The 15,742-nt window shown below is 44.0% G+C and overlaps 1 protein-coding gene across 2 annotated transcripts in view; it reads right to left on the bottom strand.

The window, feature by feature from the left end:
• Positions 1 to 15,742, bottom strand: part of polr3b (polymerase (RNA) III (DNA directed) polypeptide B) — a 97,095-nt gene that overhangs the window by 67,099 nt on the left and 14,254 nt on the right. For both annotated transcript variants that reach the window (XM_041216115.1, XM_041216116.1), the window contains one exon: positions 11,154 to 11,262. In XM_041216115.1, coding sequence (XP_041072049.1) covers positions 11,154 to 11,262 — 109 coding nt within the window. The remainder of the gene's footprint in view (positions 1 to 11,153; positions 11,263 to 15,742) is intronic.

Consider the following 15,742-nt stretch of genomic DNA (forward strand, 5'->3'; position numbering starts at 1 on the left):
GAGACTGGAGCCCAATTAAAATTTTGAAGACACAGCAATAAGACTTTCGTTGGGTGAGAATATCAAGGGATATGGGGCAAAGGTGTAGATAAGATGCAGATCAACCACAATCAAATTAAACGGCGGACCGGATTATAATGGCCTCTTCCTGTTACATATGAACAAGCAGCAGGAGTAGGCCATTCAGCCCCTCAAGTCTGCTCTGCCATTTAATAAGATCATGGCTGATCTAATAGTAACCTCAAATCTGCATCCTGCCTACCCCCAATAACCTATCACCCCCGTGCTTAGCAAGAATCTATCCACCTCTGCCTTAAATATATGCAAAGACTCTGCTTCCACTGCCTTTTCAGGAAGAGAGTTCCAAAGACTCACAACTCAAAGAAATTCACCTCATTTCTACTTTAAAGGGGCGACCCTTTTTTTTAAACAGTGACCTCTCGTTCTAGTTTCTCCCACAAGAGGAAACATCCTCTCCACATCCCCCCTGTCAAGACCCCTCAGGGTCTTGTACGTTTCAATCAAGTCACCTCTCATTCCTCTAAACTCCAGCGGGTATAAGCCTAGCCTGTCCAACCTTCCCTCATAAGACAATCGTTCCAGTGGAGGGGCTGGATACCATTAGCTTAAAGTGCACCTCCCAACAACAGATCACGGAGTAGCACAAATAATATTTAAAGTCTTGTGGAATGCTGGCCTTTATCAAAAGAGGGTTGGAATACAAAGATGGGGAGGTTATGCTTCAGCTTAACAGAGTCTTAGTCAGACCACATCCTTTTGTTCAGTTTGGCACCTCACCTCAAGAAGGATATATTGGCCTTGGGAGGGGGTGAAGCGGACATTCACCAGAATGATACCAGGACTAAAGGGCTTAATTTTTAAAAATTATTTGTTCATGAGATGTGGTCTTCACTGCCTGGACCAGCATTTATTGCCCATTCCTAATTGCCCTCGAGGTGGTGGTAGCGAGCTGCTTTCTTGAATCGCTGCGCTCCACGTGGTGTAGTTACACCCACAGCGCTGTTAGTGAGGGTGTTCCAGGGTTTTGGCCCAATGACAGTGAAGGAACGATGATATATTTCCAAGTCAGGAGGGTGAGTGGTTTGGAGGGGAAATTCCAGTGATGGTGTTCCCATGTGTTTGCTGTCCTTGCCCTTCTAAGTGGTAGTGGTCATGGGTTTGGAAGGTGCTGCCTAAGGTGGTTTGGTGAGTTCCTCCAGTGCATCTTGTAGATGGTACACACTGCTGCTACTGTGCGTCAGTGGTGCAGGGAGTGAATGTTTGTGGATGGGGTGCCAATCAAGCAGGGCTGCTTCGTCCTGGATGGTGTCGAGTTTCTTGAGTATTCTCGGAGCTGCACTCATCCAGGCAAGTGGAGGGTATTCTATCATACTCCTGACTTGTGCCTCGTAGATAGTGGACAGGCTTTGGGGAGTCAGGGTGAGTTACTCGTCACAGGATTCCTCGTCTCCGACCTGCTTTTGTAGCCACAGTATTAATATGGCTAGTCATATGAACATACGAATTAGGAGGAGTAGGCCAGTCAGCCCCTCGAGCCTGCTCGCCATTCAATAAGATCATGGCTGATCTAAATGTAACCTCAACCCCACATTCCTGCCTACCCCCGATAACCTTTCACCCCCTTGTTAATCAAGAATATATCTAGTTCTGCCTTAAAAATATTCAAAGGCTCCGCTTCTACCGCCTTTTGAGGAAGAGAGATCCAAAGACTCTCAACCCTCAGAGAAAAAAATTCTCCTCATCTCTGTCTTAAATGAGCGACCCCTTATTTTTAAACAGTGACCCCTAGCTCTAGATTCTCCCACAAGAGGAAACATCTTCTCCATGTCCGCCCTGTCAAGACCTCTCAGGATCTTAAAAGGTTTCAACCAAGTCGCCTCTTACTCTCCTAAACTCCAGCGGATACAAACCCAGCCTGTACAACCTTTCCTCATAAGGCAACTGTTCCAATGGATGGGCTGGGTACCATTAGCAGTCCAGTTCAGTTTCTGGTCAACAGTAACCCCCAGGATGTTGATAGTGAAGGATTCAGTGATGGTAACGCCATTGAATGTCAAGGGGCAATAGTTATATTCTCTCTTGTTGGAGATGGTCATTGCCCGGTACATGTGGAGCGGAAATGTTACTTGCCACTTGTCAGTCCAAGCCTAGATATTGTCCAGGTCTTGCTGCATTTGGACATGGATTGCCTCAGTATCTGAGTTACGAATGTGAGCAATCATCAGCGAACATCCCCACTTCTGACCTTATGATGGAAAAAAGGTCATTGGTGAAGCAGCTGAAGATAGTTGGGCCTAGGACACTACTCTGAGGAACTCCAGCAGTGATGTCCTGGAGCTGAGATGATTGACTGCCAACAACCACAATCATCTTCCTTTGTGCGAGGTATGACTCCAACTAGCGGAGAGTTTTCCCTTGATTCCCATTCACCCCAGCTTTGCTAGGGATCCTTGATACCACACTCGGTCAAATGCGGCCTTTATGTCAAGAGCAGTCATTCTCACCTCACCTCAGGAGTTCAGCTCTTTTGTCCATGTTTGAAAAAAACTGTAATCAGGTCAGGAGCCAAGTTTTTTTTTCATTCATTCATGGGATGTGAGCTTCACTGGCTGGGCCAGCATTTATTGTCCATCGCTAATTGCCCTTGAGAAGGTGGTGGTGAGCTGCTTTCTTGAACCACTGCAGTCCATGTGGTGTAGATAGACTCAGATCTGTTAGGGAGGGAGTTCTAGGATTTTGACCTAGCGACAGTGAAGGAATGGCGATATATTTCCAAGTCAGGATGATGATTGATTTGTAGGGGAACTTCTAGGTGGAGGTGTTCCCATCTATCGACTGCCCTTGTGCTTCTAGATGGTAGTGGTCGTGGGTTTGGAGTGGCCTTGGCGGAACCCAAACTGGGCATCGGTGAGCAGGTTATTGCTAAGCGAGTGCCGCTTGTTAGCACTATTGATGACCCCTTCCATTACTTAACTGATGGCGGAGAGTAGACTGATGGGGCGGTAATTGGCCGGGTTAGGTTTGACCTGCTTTTTGTGTAAAGGGCATACCTGGTCAATTTTCCACATTGCCGTGTAGATGGCAGTGTTGTACTGGAACAGCTTGGCTAGGGGTGCAGCAAGTTCTGAAGTACAAGTCTTCAGTACTGTTGCTGGAATATTGTCAGGGCCCATAACCTTTCACTATCCAGTGCCTTCAGCCATTTCTTGATATCAAGTGGAGCGAATTGAATTGGCTGAAGACTGGCATCTGTGATGCTGGGTACCTCCGGAGGAGAAATCACAAGAACGCTAGAAATAGGAGTAGGCCATTTGGCTCCTCGAGCCTGCTCAGCTGCTCAATAAGATCGTGGTTGATCTGATTATGACCTTTCCAGTTTCCTGCCTCCCTCGATCAATAATCTGTCTAACTCAGCCTCAAATATATTCAGTGACCCAGCAACCACTGCTCTCTGGAGAAGAGAATTCGAGAGGTTAATGACCTTCAGAGAAGAAATGCCTCTTCATCTCCATCTTGAAAGGGAAATCCCCTTATTTTTAAACTATGCCACCCCTAGTTTTAGACTCCTCCCAGGGAGACATCCTTTCACCATCTATCCTGTTAAACACCCTCAGAATCTTTTATATTTCAATAAGATCACCTCTCATTCTTCTAAACGCCAATGAGTATAGGCCCAACCTGCTCAATCTTTCCTCATAAGATAAGTTCATTCCGTGAATCAGCCGCGTTTGCATAAACCTGGTTATATTTTTTCTGAATATAGGAGGTTGAGTCGTGATTTAATGGAAATGCTTAAAATGTTAAAAGGGCTCAAACGGGTAGATATGAAATGTTTTCCTCTAGTGGGGGAATCCAGAACAGGGAACTCAATTTTAAAATCAGAGCTTTAAAATTAAACATCTTTGGGTGTTTCATTAGTTTAAAGCATTATTTAAAAGCAAGTTGTTGCTGTAGAGCTTGGTCACTTAAGTGTACGATTTCACACAATGGCTCGTGGGAGCTTGGAACTCTGTCCCCCAAAGGGCTGTGGATGCTGGGTGCCAAGTGGAGCTTTCAAGAGCGAGATCTCATCGACCCAGACAGAAGGAGGCCATTCGGCCCATCGTGTCCACGCTGATCAACGAAAAATCTGACTACACTAATCCCATCGACAGACCTTTGTTAGGAAAGGGGATTTAAGGGAACATGGATCAAAGGTGGAGAAACGGAAATTGAGGTACAGATCAGCCATGACCCAACAGAACAGGTTTGAGGCTCTGAGTGGCCTACTCCTGCTCCTTCGGGCATTTCCCAGTAGCTGATTGTGAAACAGCACTATTACCTCCCAACATCAAGTCATAGAGTATCACTGACACCAATCCGGGAGAAGACTGGAATCGAGTCCATGCCGGCTGAAGGGTACAGCTCAAAATGTTTACCGCACAGGTAAAGCTGGACAAAAATGTGGAAAACACATTTAACAAATCTGAATGCCCACAAGCAATTAGGAAGGCAAATGTTGGCCTTTATTGCAAGGGAATTGAAGTACAGGAATAGGGAAGTCTTGCTCCAATTGTACAGAGCTTTGGTGACGCCACATCTGGAACACTCTGTGCAGTTTTGGTCTTCGCATTTAAGGAAGGATATATTTGCACTGGAGGTGGTGCAGCAAAGGTTCTCTAGATTGGTACCTGGGATGAGAAGGTTGTCCTATGATGAGATGATGAGTAAATTGGGCCTACGCTCCCTGGAGTTTAGAAGAATGAGAGGTAATCTCAGCGAAACATTCAAGATTCTGAAGGGGCTTGACAGGACAGACACAGAGGTCGTTTCCCTTGGTCAGGGAGCCTAGAACAGGGCTGCAGTCTCAGGATAAGGGGCCGATTATTTAGGACTGAGATGAGGAGACATTTCTTCACTCAAATTTTTGTGAATCTTTGGAATTCATTACCCCAGAGGGTGGTGGATGCTCCATTGTTGAATATACTTAAGGTTGAGGTAGGACAGATTTTTGGTCTCTCAGGGAATCAAGGTTATATGGGGAGCTAGCGGGAAAGTGGAATTGAAGCCAAAGGTCAGCTATGATATTGAGTGGCAGAGCAGGCTCGAAGGGCGTATGGTCTACTCCTGCTCCTACTTATGTCAAAACAGCTAGACTTCAAAATCTACTTCAGCGGATCTACAGCGAGCTTGAGGAAATAATGATTCATTTTATTTTCTGCAGCAACTTGCGGATCAAAAATGTAATTAAATTTAACTGAGACACTGCTTTATGAAGTGTACTTGATAACTGTCCATTTAACACATTGCAGTGCCAAGTATGAACTATTTTACATCTTCTCACCTAGTGCCAGGCTGTTTAGCAATAACAAGAATACGCTTTTGAAGCCAGCATGAAACCAAGAAAATGCTAAACTGGTTTTGTGGAGTTTTCACAGAAGCTAGCCCTGCAGGATGTTAGTCAGCGGGGGCAGCTCATTGTGGTATCCAGATGGTCCTGAAACGTCCCTTGTACTAGCTTATCTGGAACTCTGCCACGTTAATACAAGTGAGGAAAAAGTCCCACAGAGGCTCCGAGCACCAGAGCAAGGATGGATTACCATGACTGAGTGTTTTCAGAGTGGCTGGGGCAGATGGGTGTGTGTCAAAATTTCTTATCAATAGTAAGTACCTTGTATCACTATGGGATATCGCCAGACATTTACATAAGTGACGCAATCGCATCACTCAGACCAATTCAAAAATGACAGTAATTTTATTTTTCTGAAACCTTTCACTCAAACAAGCTACTCAGATTTCTGCTGGCGAAAATAGCAAAGCTGCAGAAAAGACACTGACTGACAGACGTTATATTATATTGCACTGGAGGTGTCAGCCCTGACTCATTAGGTAGCCGAGTCAGAAGGTTATGGGCTCAAGTCCCCGTTCCAGAGAATCGAGTGCAAAATCTGGCACTTATAGTGCAGTGCCCGGGGGGGGGGGGGGCTGCTGCTGCTGCTGCTGCTGCTGCTGCTGCTGCTGCACTGTCGGAAGTATCATCTTGTAGATGAGACCTTAAACCATAACACCTCTGCCCTCTCAGGTGGACATAAGAGATCCATGGCCACTATCCGAAGAGCAAGGGAGTTCTCTCCAGTGTCCCGGCCAATATTTCTCTCTCAACTAAAGGTCCTTGGTTCAGTTCCACCAGGTATCCAAAGGAGCCAATCTCTCTCCCCTCAATTCGCCTCATTTTCACCTGCCATGCATTGTGAAACCCTGCTGCCTGGAGAGACCCAGACGATGGGAGTAGGCCACTGAGAACACAGGGATCAATTCATGGGATCCAACCTCACTGCAACACTGGCAGTCAGCCTTGCTCAGTTAAGAGATGCTTCATAAGATCAAATGATGCCTTTGCCCACTTTGCCGGGCATTAAACTGTGACGACTTACTGATGGGGAAGCAGGTTACACGGATTGCTGGACTACACTAGAAAATCCAGCAGGAGAGAGGATGACAGCTTTAATGAAAATTCAGCAAACTACTGTCTTGGATCTCTAAGTGGGCACCAAGCAAAAGAACAAGAGAGGGTTGATGAGAGACTCGATACAACAGCCAAGAGCTATAGATCTGAGTTAGCAAGCCTTCCCACACAGGCATTAACATTCACAAGTGGCACCAGCATCCATTGTATCATGGGGAACCTCTGCCCTCTCCTGGCAACTGCGTGAAAGAAACATCTCAAGGAACTATACAGGGATTTTCAAATTAACCAAGGGAACAAAAATCACACTGCGCTGAGTTAAGGGATTGGCCAGTTTAGAGATGTGGTTACTTCTGTTCCAGCAAGTGCTATACTGCCAGGTCAGGCTGCTGCTGGTTTCGTAGGTATTGAGGTATTTGATTAAAGCAATCAGTCTTTCATAGTCGACTCATTTGGCTGTTTCAGCGTCGTGGATATTTGAAATGAACCTGGGTCAGTTTCACCAGGTCTCCAAAGTGTTTTCCCAATGTACACACAACAGAGGTGGTCCGAGGTGACACCTGTCCACTCAAAAGGTAATCACAGGGAGCAGACATCAGATCATCAGAAAATAGCAGGCTGTCAAACAGCTAACCCTGTGTTTGTCTTGGATCAGATTCCTGTAAAGAGCAAAAAGGCAATATAAAACTGTAAAGAGGTTAGATGCTCTTAAAGCAACAATTCCTAGCATCACAATAGTGACTGCACTTCATAGAAACATAGAAAGGAGGAGCAGGCCATTCGGCCCTTCAAGCCTGCTCCACCATTCAATATGATCATGGCTGATCCTCTATCTCAACGCCATATTCCCACTTTCTCTCCATACCTCTTGATGCCCTTAATATCCAAAACTTTTTCAATTTCTTTCTTGGATATATTCAGTGACCAAGCCTCCACAGCCTTCTGTGGTAGAGAATTCCACATCCTCTGAGTAAAGAAATGTTTCCTCATCTTAGTCCTAAATGGCCTGCCCCGTATCCTGAGACTGTGGCCCCTGGTTCTAGACTCTCCATAAAGGGGAAACATCCTCCCTGCATCCAGTCTGTCTAGCCCTGTTAGAATTTTATACGTTTCAATCAGATCCCCTCACATTCTTCTAAAATCTAGTGAATAAAGGCCCAGTCAAACCAATCTCTCCTCATACAACAGTCCTGCCATCCCTGGTATCAGCCTAGTGAAACTTCCCTGCACTCCCTCTACGGCAACTATATCCTTTCTTAGGCAGGGAGACCAAAACTGTATGCAATACTCCAGGTGCAGTCTCACCAAGGCCCTGTATAACTACAGTAAGACATCCCTACTTCCGAACTCAAATCCTCTTACAATGAAGGCCAACATACCATTTGCCTTTCTAATTACCTCAGAAGCATTAGCGGATATCCTGAGGTTGTGAGATAAATTTTAAAGGATAATCATGTTTGAAGGAAAATAATGATAGAAATTAGCAAAACTTTGTGTTAAAAATGCACCAGCTTTAGGTGATAACTGGAGAATCAGAAAGTGACAGTAATTATTCCATAAAGGGATCCAAAAATATATTCATGAAATTACAGGTCAGTCAGTTTTAGGGAAATTTCTTTCAATTTAAGGGCTTTAGAGGATTAACAATGGAGAACCACAGGCTATATAAAAGGACAGCCAGCAAGGAACCGAGGTGGTGTTCTCACACTTAACTAACTTGTTGTCTCCACCAGCGATTGCCATGGTGGATCAGAGAAATCCAGTGGACATTCTAGTTTAAGAGTTTCAAAAAGGCATTTCACAAGGTGACCTGGCGAGTCCTGCAATAGGAACGGAGGGGGGGGGAATTACAGATATAAAATCATTATGGCACTGGAGGCGGCTATTCACCCCATCGGCTCCATGCCAGCTCTCTGTAGAGGAATCTAATCGGCCCCATCTTCCCCCCCCAACCCTACTCTATACCCTGTAGCTCTCCATCCGATTTCCTCTTGAAATAATTGTTCACCATCACTTTCACTACTCTCGAAGACATCGAATTCCAGGCCACTGTCGCTCGTTGAATGACAAAAGTTCTTCCATCACATTGTTCCCTGCATCTCTCATCCAAAATCTGACTGCAAAGGGTATTGGAAGTACAGAATTCTCTTCCACAAAATGATGATGTTAACTCAATTAATAATTTAAAATCTGAGATATAGATTTTTACTAGAAAAGGGTAGAAAATAAATGCCGATTCAAGGCAGGTGGATAAAGTTAAGCCACAGGTCAGCCATGATCTCTCTGAATGATGGAACAAGCTCATGAGTCTGAATGGCCCCCTTCTGTAGCCTATGCTCTGAAGTCTCAGAGATGGGCAGCTATAAAATTATACTTCTGCTTACTGTGCAACTCCTCATATGCATGGGCATCTTTGGATGGATGCGCTCATAAGCCACAGCATCACTCACACTGTGAACTCTTCATTCACTTATTCCAGCACACTTCAATCATAGAATCATAGAAAGTTTATGGCACAGAAAGAGGCCACTTGGCTCACTGTTTCTCCGCCAGCCAAAAAACAAGACACCTGGTCTGATCTCTCAGTTTCCGATATTTGGCCCGCAGCCCTGCGGTTTAGGGCACTTCAGGTATATATCCAGACACCTTCTAAATGAGCTGAGGGTTTCTGTCTCTACTATCCTTTCAGGCAGTGAGCTCCAGACCCCCCACAACCATCTGGTTGAAAAACCTTTTCCTCATCTTCCCTCTAATCCTTCTACCATTCACTTTAAATCTATGCCCTTTAGTCATTGACCTCTCTGCTAAGGTAAATGGGCCCTTCCAGTCCACTCTATCCAAGCCCCTCACAATTTTGCACATTTCAATCAAATCTTCCCCCAGCCTCCTCTGTTCCAAGGAGAACAACCCCAGCCTCTCCAATCTTTCCTCATAGCTGCAATTTTCCAGTCCTGGTAACATCCTCATAAATCTCCTCTGCACCCTCTCTAGTGCAACAGCATCCTTTCTGTAGTGAGGTGACCAGAACTACACACAGTACTCCAGTTTGGCCTAACTTATGTTTATATAGTTCTAGCATTACCTCCCTGCTCTTATATTCTATGACTCAGCTAATAAAGGATTCCATATGCCTTCTTAACCACCTTGTCCATCTGCCCTGCTCCCTTCAGGGATCTGTGGACATTCACTCCAAGGTCGCTCACTTCCTCTACATCTCTCAGTATCCTCCCATTTGTGGTGTATTCCTTTACCTTGTTTGACCTCCCCAAAGGCACCACACCTTGCACTTCTCTGGGTTGAATTCCATTTGCTACTTTTCTGCCCACCTGTAGATATCTTCCTGTAGTCTACAGCTATCCTCCTCACAGTAAACCATGTGACCGATTTTTGTGTTGTCTGCAAACTTCTTGATCATTCCCCCTACATTTACATCAAAATCATTAATATATTCCACAAAAAGCAGGGGGCCTAGTTCTGAGCCCTGCAGAAACCCACTGGAAACAGCCTTCTAGTCACGAAAATACCTGTCAACAATTACCCTTGGTTTCCTGCCAGAGTCAATTTTGTATCCAGCTAGCTGCATTCCCCTCAATCCCATGGGCTTTTTTTTTTACCCAGTCTGTCATGTGGGACTTGTCAAAGGCCTTGCTAAAATCCATTATACCACATCAACTGCACTACCCTCATCAATCCTCCTTGTTACTGGCTCAAAGAATTCACTCAAATTAGTCAGACATAACCTTCCCTTAACAAATCCATGCCTTTCTAAGTGACAGTTTATCCTGTCCCTCAGAATTGATTCCAATAATTTGCCCACTACAGACTGACAGGCCTGTAATTATTCAGTCTATCCCTCGCTTCCTTTTTAAACAAAGGTACAATGTTAGCAGACCTCCAATCATCTAGCATCACAAATGTATCCAGTGAGGATTGGAAAATGATGGTTATACTCTCCGCTATTTCCTCCCTGGCTTCTTTTAACAGCCCAGGGTACATTTCATCCAGCCCTGGTGGTTTGTCCACTTAATACTTCCTCTCTCTCTATGTTTATCACACTCCTCTTTAACTACAGAGTCTGCATTTTCCCCCTCTTTTTTGAAGACAGACACCAAGTATTCATTAAGAACCATACCCAGGTCCTCCACCTCCATACATAGGTTACCTATGGAGTCATCAATAGAGTGATTCAAACAAACAACCACAGAACACGTGGAAAATACTAGCCTGAAAATGTAAAAGGAAAAGATGTTTCGCCAAGTTCCCTTCATTGAAAGTACAGCACAAGGCCATTCAGCCCTTCCAGCCTGTTCCACCTTGTTCCTTCATGTCCCATCTTCTTACAGGCATTAACTGACTTGCTGTGGATTTGTAATTTATCCTTATTTTAACAAACAAGTTGTGGAGAGTAAAAGTTCAAATCATTTGTCAAACATCCATTCAACCAACCAGAAATGTAGTTCCCAGTAATTCACTTAGATAAGGGTTAGAGTGCAATTTAATGAATTAGGGCTATAAAAGCCAAAAATATATATAAACCTGGTTGGAGCTAGTCATTTTATTTCCAAACACAGAGGGCTCTTCATGAAGCCAAAACGAGTTACACTTGGCCATTCTCGCAAAATACAAAAATATATGATTTTAAACGATCACACATGGTGAGGGCACATCATCAGGCTTAGATTATTACCTTGAATATTATCGCAATGGGGATGTCCTCTGACAGTGTGTTGTGTCGCAGGTAGTACCTCCCTTGCTTCACAACCAGATTGGTTCTACTTTTCTTCTCATGCGTAGAGCTGCAAATTGAGCAGAGTTTTGTTATCAAACATTTGTTGATATGCATGCGGCAGGGTTGAAGGTTATAAAGAAGTATACTTTGTTGGTCTATCAACAATATAAACGTTTTCATGAAGATCTCATCACTCTGTTCTGCAATAGCTGAACAAGCTCAGTGTAGAATCCACCATCACTCCCAGAGCATTTAGAGCAGCCAAGCTCAGAGTGGGTGCCATAGCCTCAACAACAAAGACAAAAACATCCCACCAAGTAAACGGCCAACATCAATCCTTGATGATATTTTTAAGTTGAATTATCGTGGTGAGTGAGGTGCGGTGTGTTAGCACAAGAGAATGGAATGCTTTCTGTTTGAGAAATCAGTATTAGGGATCAAGCGTGACATCATGCAGAATAAGGCTCCCTCTAACTCTGCCCCATAAAATGCCTCACTTCTCTCCCCCTCATCTTAGAAAAGAGTTTTACTTTTTGTATTCTTTTATGGGATGTGGGCTTCGCTGGCAAGGCCAGCATTTGTTACCCATCCCTAATTGCCCTTGAACCAAATGGCTTGCGAGGCCATTTCAGAGGGCAGTTAAGAGTCAACCACACTGCTGTGGATTCAGAGTCACATATGTACCAGACCAGGTAAAGACAGCAGATTTCCTTCCCTGAAGGAAATTAGTGAATCCGATAGGTTTTTACAACAACTGATGACAGTTTCATGATCATCATTACTGAGACTAGCTTTCAACTCCAGATTTTATTAATTGAATTTAAATTCCTCCAGCTGCCATGGAGGGATATGAACCCATGGGCCTCTGGGTTAGTAATCCAGTGACATTACGAATACACCATCATCTCTCCCTATAGCGCCTGTGCTATCTTGCCAATTCTCTTTAGGCTCTTTGAGTGAGTTGGTTGATGTGATGTCCCATAGTGCAGATGCACTGGTGTTTTGGGCTGTGCAGTCCCATTGAATCAGAAATGCATCCCACATCCAGCAGACATAGGAGACAGTCTTAACTTGACCTGAGCTCCTGGTCAGAGAGTGAAGATCAGGGTGTAATGTGATAAAATACTCTTCAACATACAAACCAGAGAAATACAGCAATAAGATGGAAATTAACTGGGTAGCGATATCCTGCTGTTCAAACCAATGCAGTTGATGACACAAATCATATATACAGCACAGAAACAGGCCATTCAGCCCCTCCGGTACATGCCGGTGACCATTGGTTGCACGCTAGGAATGTTTCCATACCTTTCTTCAAAACAAAAGAAGAAAAACTAGAAGAAATCATGAACTAAACTGCCGTGCCAGCGAATGAACTATTTTACCAAGTGTTGAAGCTGATGTGTGCATCATGAAGTAATCCTGGAAAAGTCTTTCAACGAACAGAAATGTAATCGAGACTGGGATGTGGTGTGATATTCACATTAACTAATCAATATTCGCAAATATATTTTTCACGAACTCAGTGTGGTAAAACCTGTCTATTGACTCCTTACGGCACTGTTCTATTCCAAGTTTGAAAAGCACGCACATACCCTCAATAAAATATGGTTAAGTAGTCTTTAAAATCAGTTTCACTGCATGTCAAACTGCCTTTTTTCCTTGATTCATGATAACTTTCTTGAAAATGAATTAAATAAAACAGAAAATGATGGAAAATCTCAGCAGGTCTGACAGCATCTGTAGAGAGAGAAACAGAGTTAATGTTTCGTGTCCACACAACTCTGAAGTTCTTGCTCCCGGTGTGGACGAGGGCACAGACTGCAGGGAGGATGAGCGAACTGACCACAGCACTGTGGTACAGAGCGCCATTCAAGTCGGGGGAAGAAAAGATAAATGTAGTAGTAATAGGGGATAGCATAGTTAGGGGAATAAATACTGTTCTCTGCAGCAAAGACAGAGAGTCCTGAAGGCTGTGTTGCCTACCTGGTGCCAAGCTTAACGACATCCTCTGGGCTGGAGAGGAACTTGGAGTGGGAGGGGAAGCATCCAGTTGTCATGGTCCATGTAGATACCAATGACATAGGTAGGACTAGGAAAGAGGTTCTGCTGAGGGACTACGAGCAGCTCGGGGCTAAATTAAAAAGCAAAACCACAAAGGTAATAATCTCTGGATTACTACCTGAGCCACATGCAAGTTGGCGAAGGGTAAATAAGATTAGAGAGGTAAATGCGTGGCTCAAAAGATTGGTATGGGAGAAATGGGTTCAAACTCATTGGGCACTGGCACAAGTACTGGGGAAGGAAAGAGCTGTTCCGTTGGGACAAGCTTCATTTGAACTATGCTGGAACAGTGTCCTGGCAAATCGTACAACTAGTGTTGTAGATAGGACTTTAAACTAATTAGTCCGGGGGGGCCGGGCATGTGAAGGGTTCAACTGAAGGGAAGTTTAAAAAATCAAAAAGAAACGAGAGATCAGAGATGCAGGGTAGTGAAGAGGTGAACAATAATCAAAGTGTGACAGGAAGGGGCAGAAAATATAAGCACAAAAGTGCAGCAGAAAATAGAACCATAATGAGTAATAATGGTTAAAAAGTGAAAGCTTATGGCTCTTTATCTGAATGCATGCATCATTTGTAACAAGACAGATGAGTTGCTGGCACAAATAGAAATAAATGAATATGACTTGATAGTTATTACAGAGACGTGGTTGCAGAGTGAACAAGACTGGGAGCTCAATATTCAAGGGTATTCGACATTCCAGAAAAATAGTCAAAAAGGGAAAGGAGGTGGGGTAGCTTTGTTAATAAAGGAAGGTATCAGTGCAGTGATGAGTAGTGACATAGGTGATGATGTAGAATCAGTTTGGGTGAAAATAAGGAATAGCAAGGTGAAGAAGTCACGGGTGGGAGTCGTCTATAGGCCCCCGAAGAGTTGCCTCACTGCAGGACAAAGTATAAATCGGGAAATATGGAGGCTTGCAAGAAAAGCGCTAAAATTGTCATGGGTGATATTGAATGGACAAATCAGATTGGCAGGGGTAACATGAAAGACGAATTTGTAGAGTGCATCAGGGGTTGTTTCTTAGAGCAATACATTGCAGAACCTACCCAGGAACAGGCTATTTTAGATCTAGTAATGTGTAATGAGGTGGGATTAACAAGAGATATCGTAGTTAAAGATCCTCTAGGGGGGGTAGCGATCTCAACATGGTAGAATTTCATAATCAGTTTGAGGGTGAGCAACTCAGATCTCAAACCAGTGTCCTCAACTTAAATAAGGGCAATTACAGAGGTATTAAGAAAGAACTGTCTAAAGTGGGCTGGGAAAATAGACTAAGGGGAAGGTCAATGGATGAGCAGTGGCAGACATTTAAGCAGATATTTCATAACATTCTGCAAAAGTTTATCCTGGTCAAAATGAAGGACTCAATGAGAAGGATGAACCACCCATGGTTAACGAAGGCGGTCAGGGAGAGTATCCAATCAAAAACTAAGGCACACAAAGTGGCAAAAACTAGTGATAGGCCAGAGGATTGGGACTTTTTTTTAGGAACCAGCAGCAGGTGACTAAAGAGCTAATAAAGAGGGTGAAAATTGACAATGAAAGTAAATTGACACGAAACATAAAGGCAAACAGCAAGACCTTCTAAGGGTATATAAAAAGAGAGTGGCTAAAGTAAGGGTGGGATTCTTGAAGGATGCGACTGGAGAATTGATAACGGGGAATAGGAAAATGGCACATAATTTAAACCAATATTTTGCATCAGTCTTCACGGTGGAGGACACTATAAACAACCCAAAGGTATCAGGTAAGTAAGTAGCTAATGGGAGGAAAGATCCTGTAACAGTCTCCATCATGAGGGACAAAGTATTTGACAAACTAATGGGCTAAAGGCAGACAAGTCACCAGGGCCTGATGGCCTGCATCCAAGGGTTTTAAAGGAAGTGGCTGCAGATATAGTGGAGGCATTGGTCAAAATATTCCAGAACTCAGTGGATTCCGGAAGGGTCCCAGTGGATTGGAAAACCACTAATGTGACGCCCCTGTTCAAGAAGGGAGGGAGACAAAAAAGCAGGATACTATCGGCCAGACAGCCTAACATCTGTCATTGGGAAAATGCTAGAGTACATTATTAAGGAAGAAAAAATAAGACATTTAGAAAAACTTAACGCAATCAAGCAGAGTGAGCATGGTTTTGTGAAAGGGAAATCATGTTTGACAAATTTACTAGAGTTCTTTGAGGATATAACAAGCGGAGTTGATAAAGGGGAACTAGTAGATGTAGTGTATTTGGATTTCCAGAAGGCATTCAATAAGGTGCCATATAAAAGGTTATTGCACAAGATAGGAGCTCACGGTTTTGAGGCCAATGTCATTGAGTCACAGGGTCACAGAGTCATAGAGCACAGAAACCGGCCCTTCGGCTCATGGTGTCCATGCCGGCCATCAAGCACTTATCTGTTCTAATCCCATTTTCCAGCACTTGGCCCATTGCCCTGTATGCTATGGTGTTTCAAGTGCTCATCTAAGTACTTCTTAATGT

The sequence above is a fragment of the Carcharodon carcharias genome, chromosome 21, assembly GCF_017639515.1.
Source record: "Carcharodon carcharias isolate sCarCar2 chromosome 21, sCarCar2.pri, whole genome shotgun sequence".
Taxonomy (NCBI): domain Eukaryota; kingdom Metazoa; phylum Chordata; class Chondrichthyes; order Lamniformes; family Lamnidae; genus Carcharodon; species Carcharodon carcharias.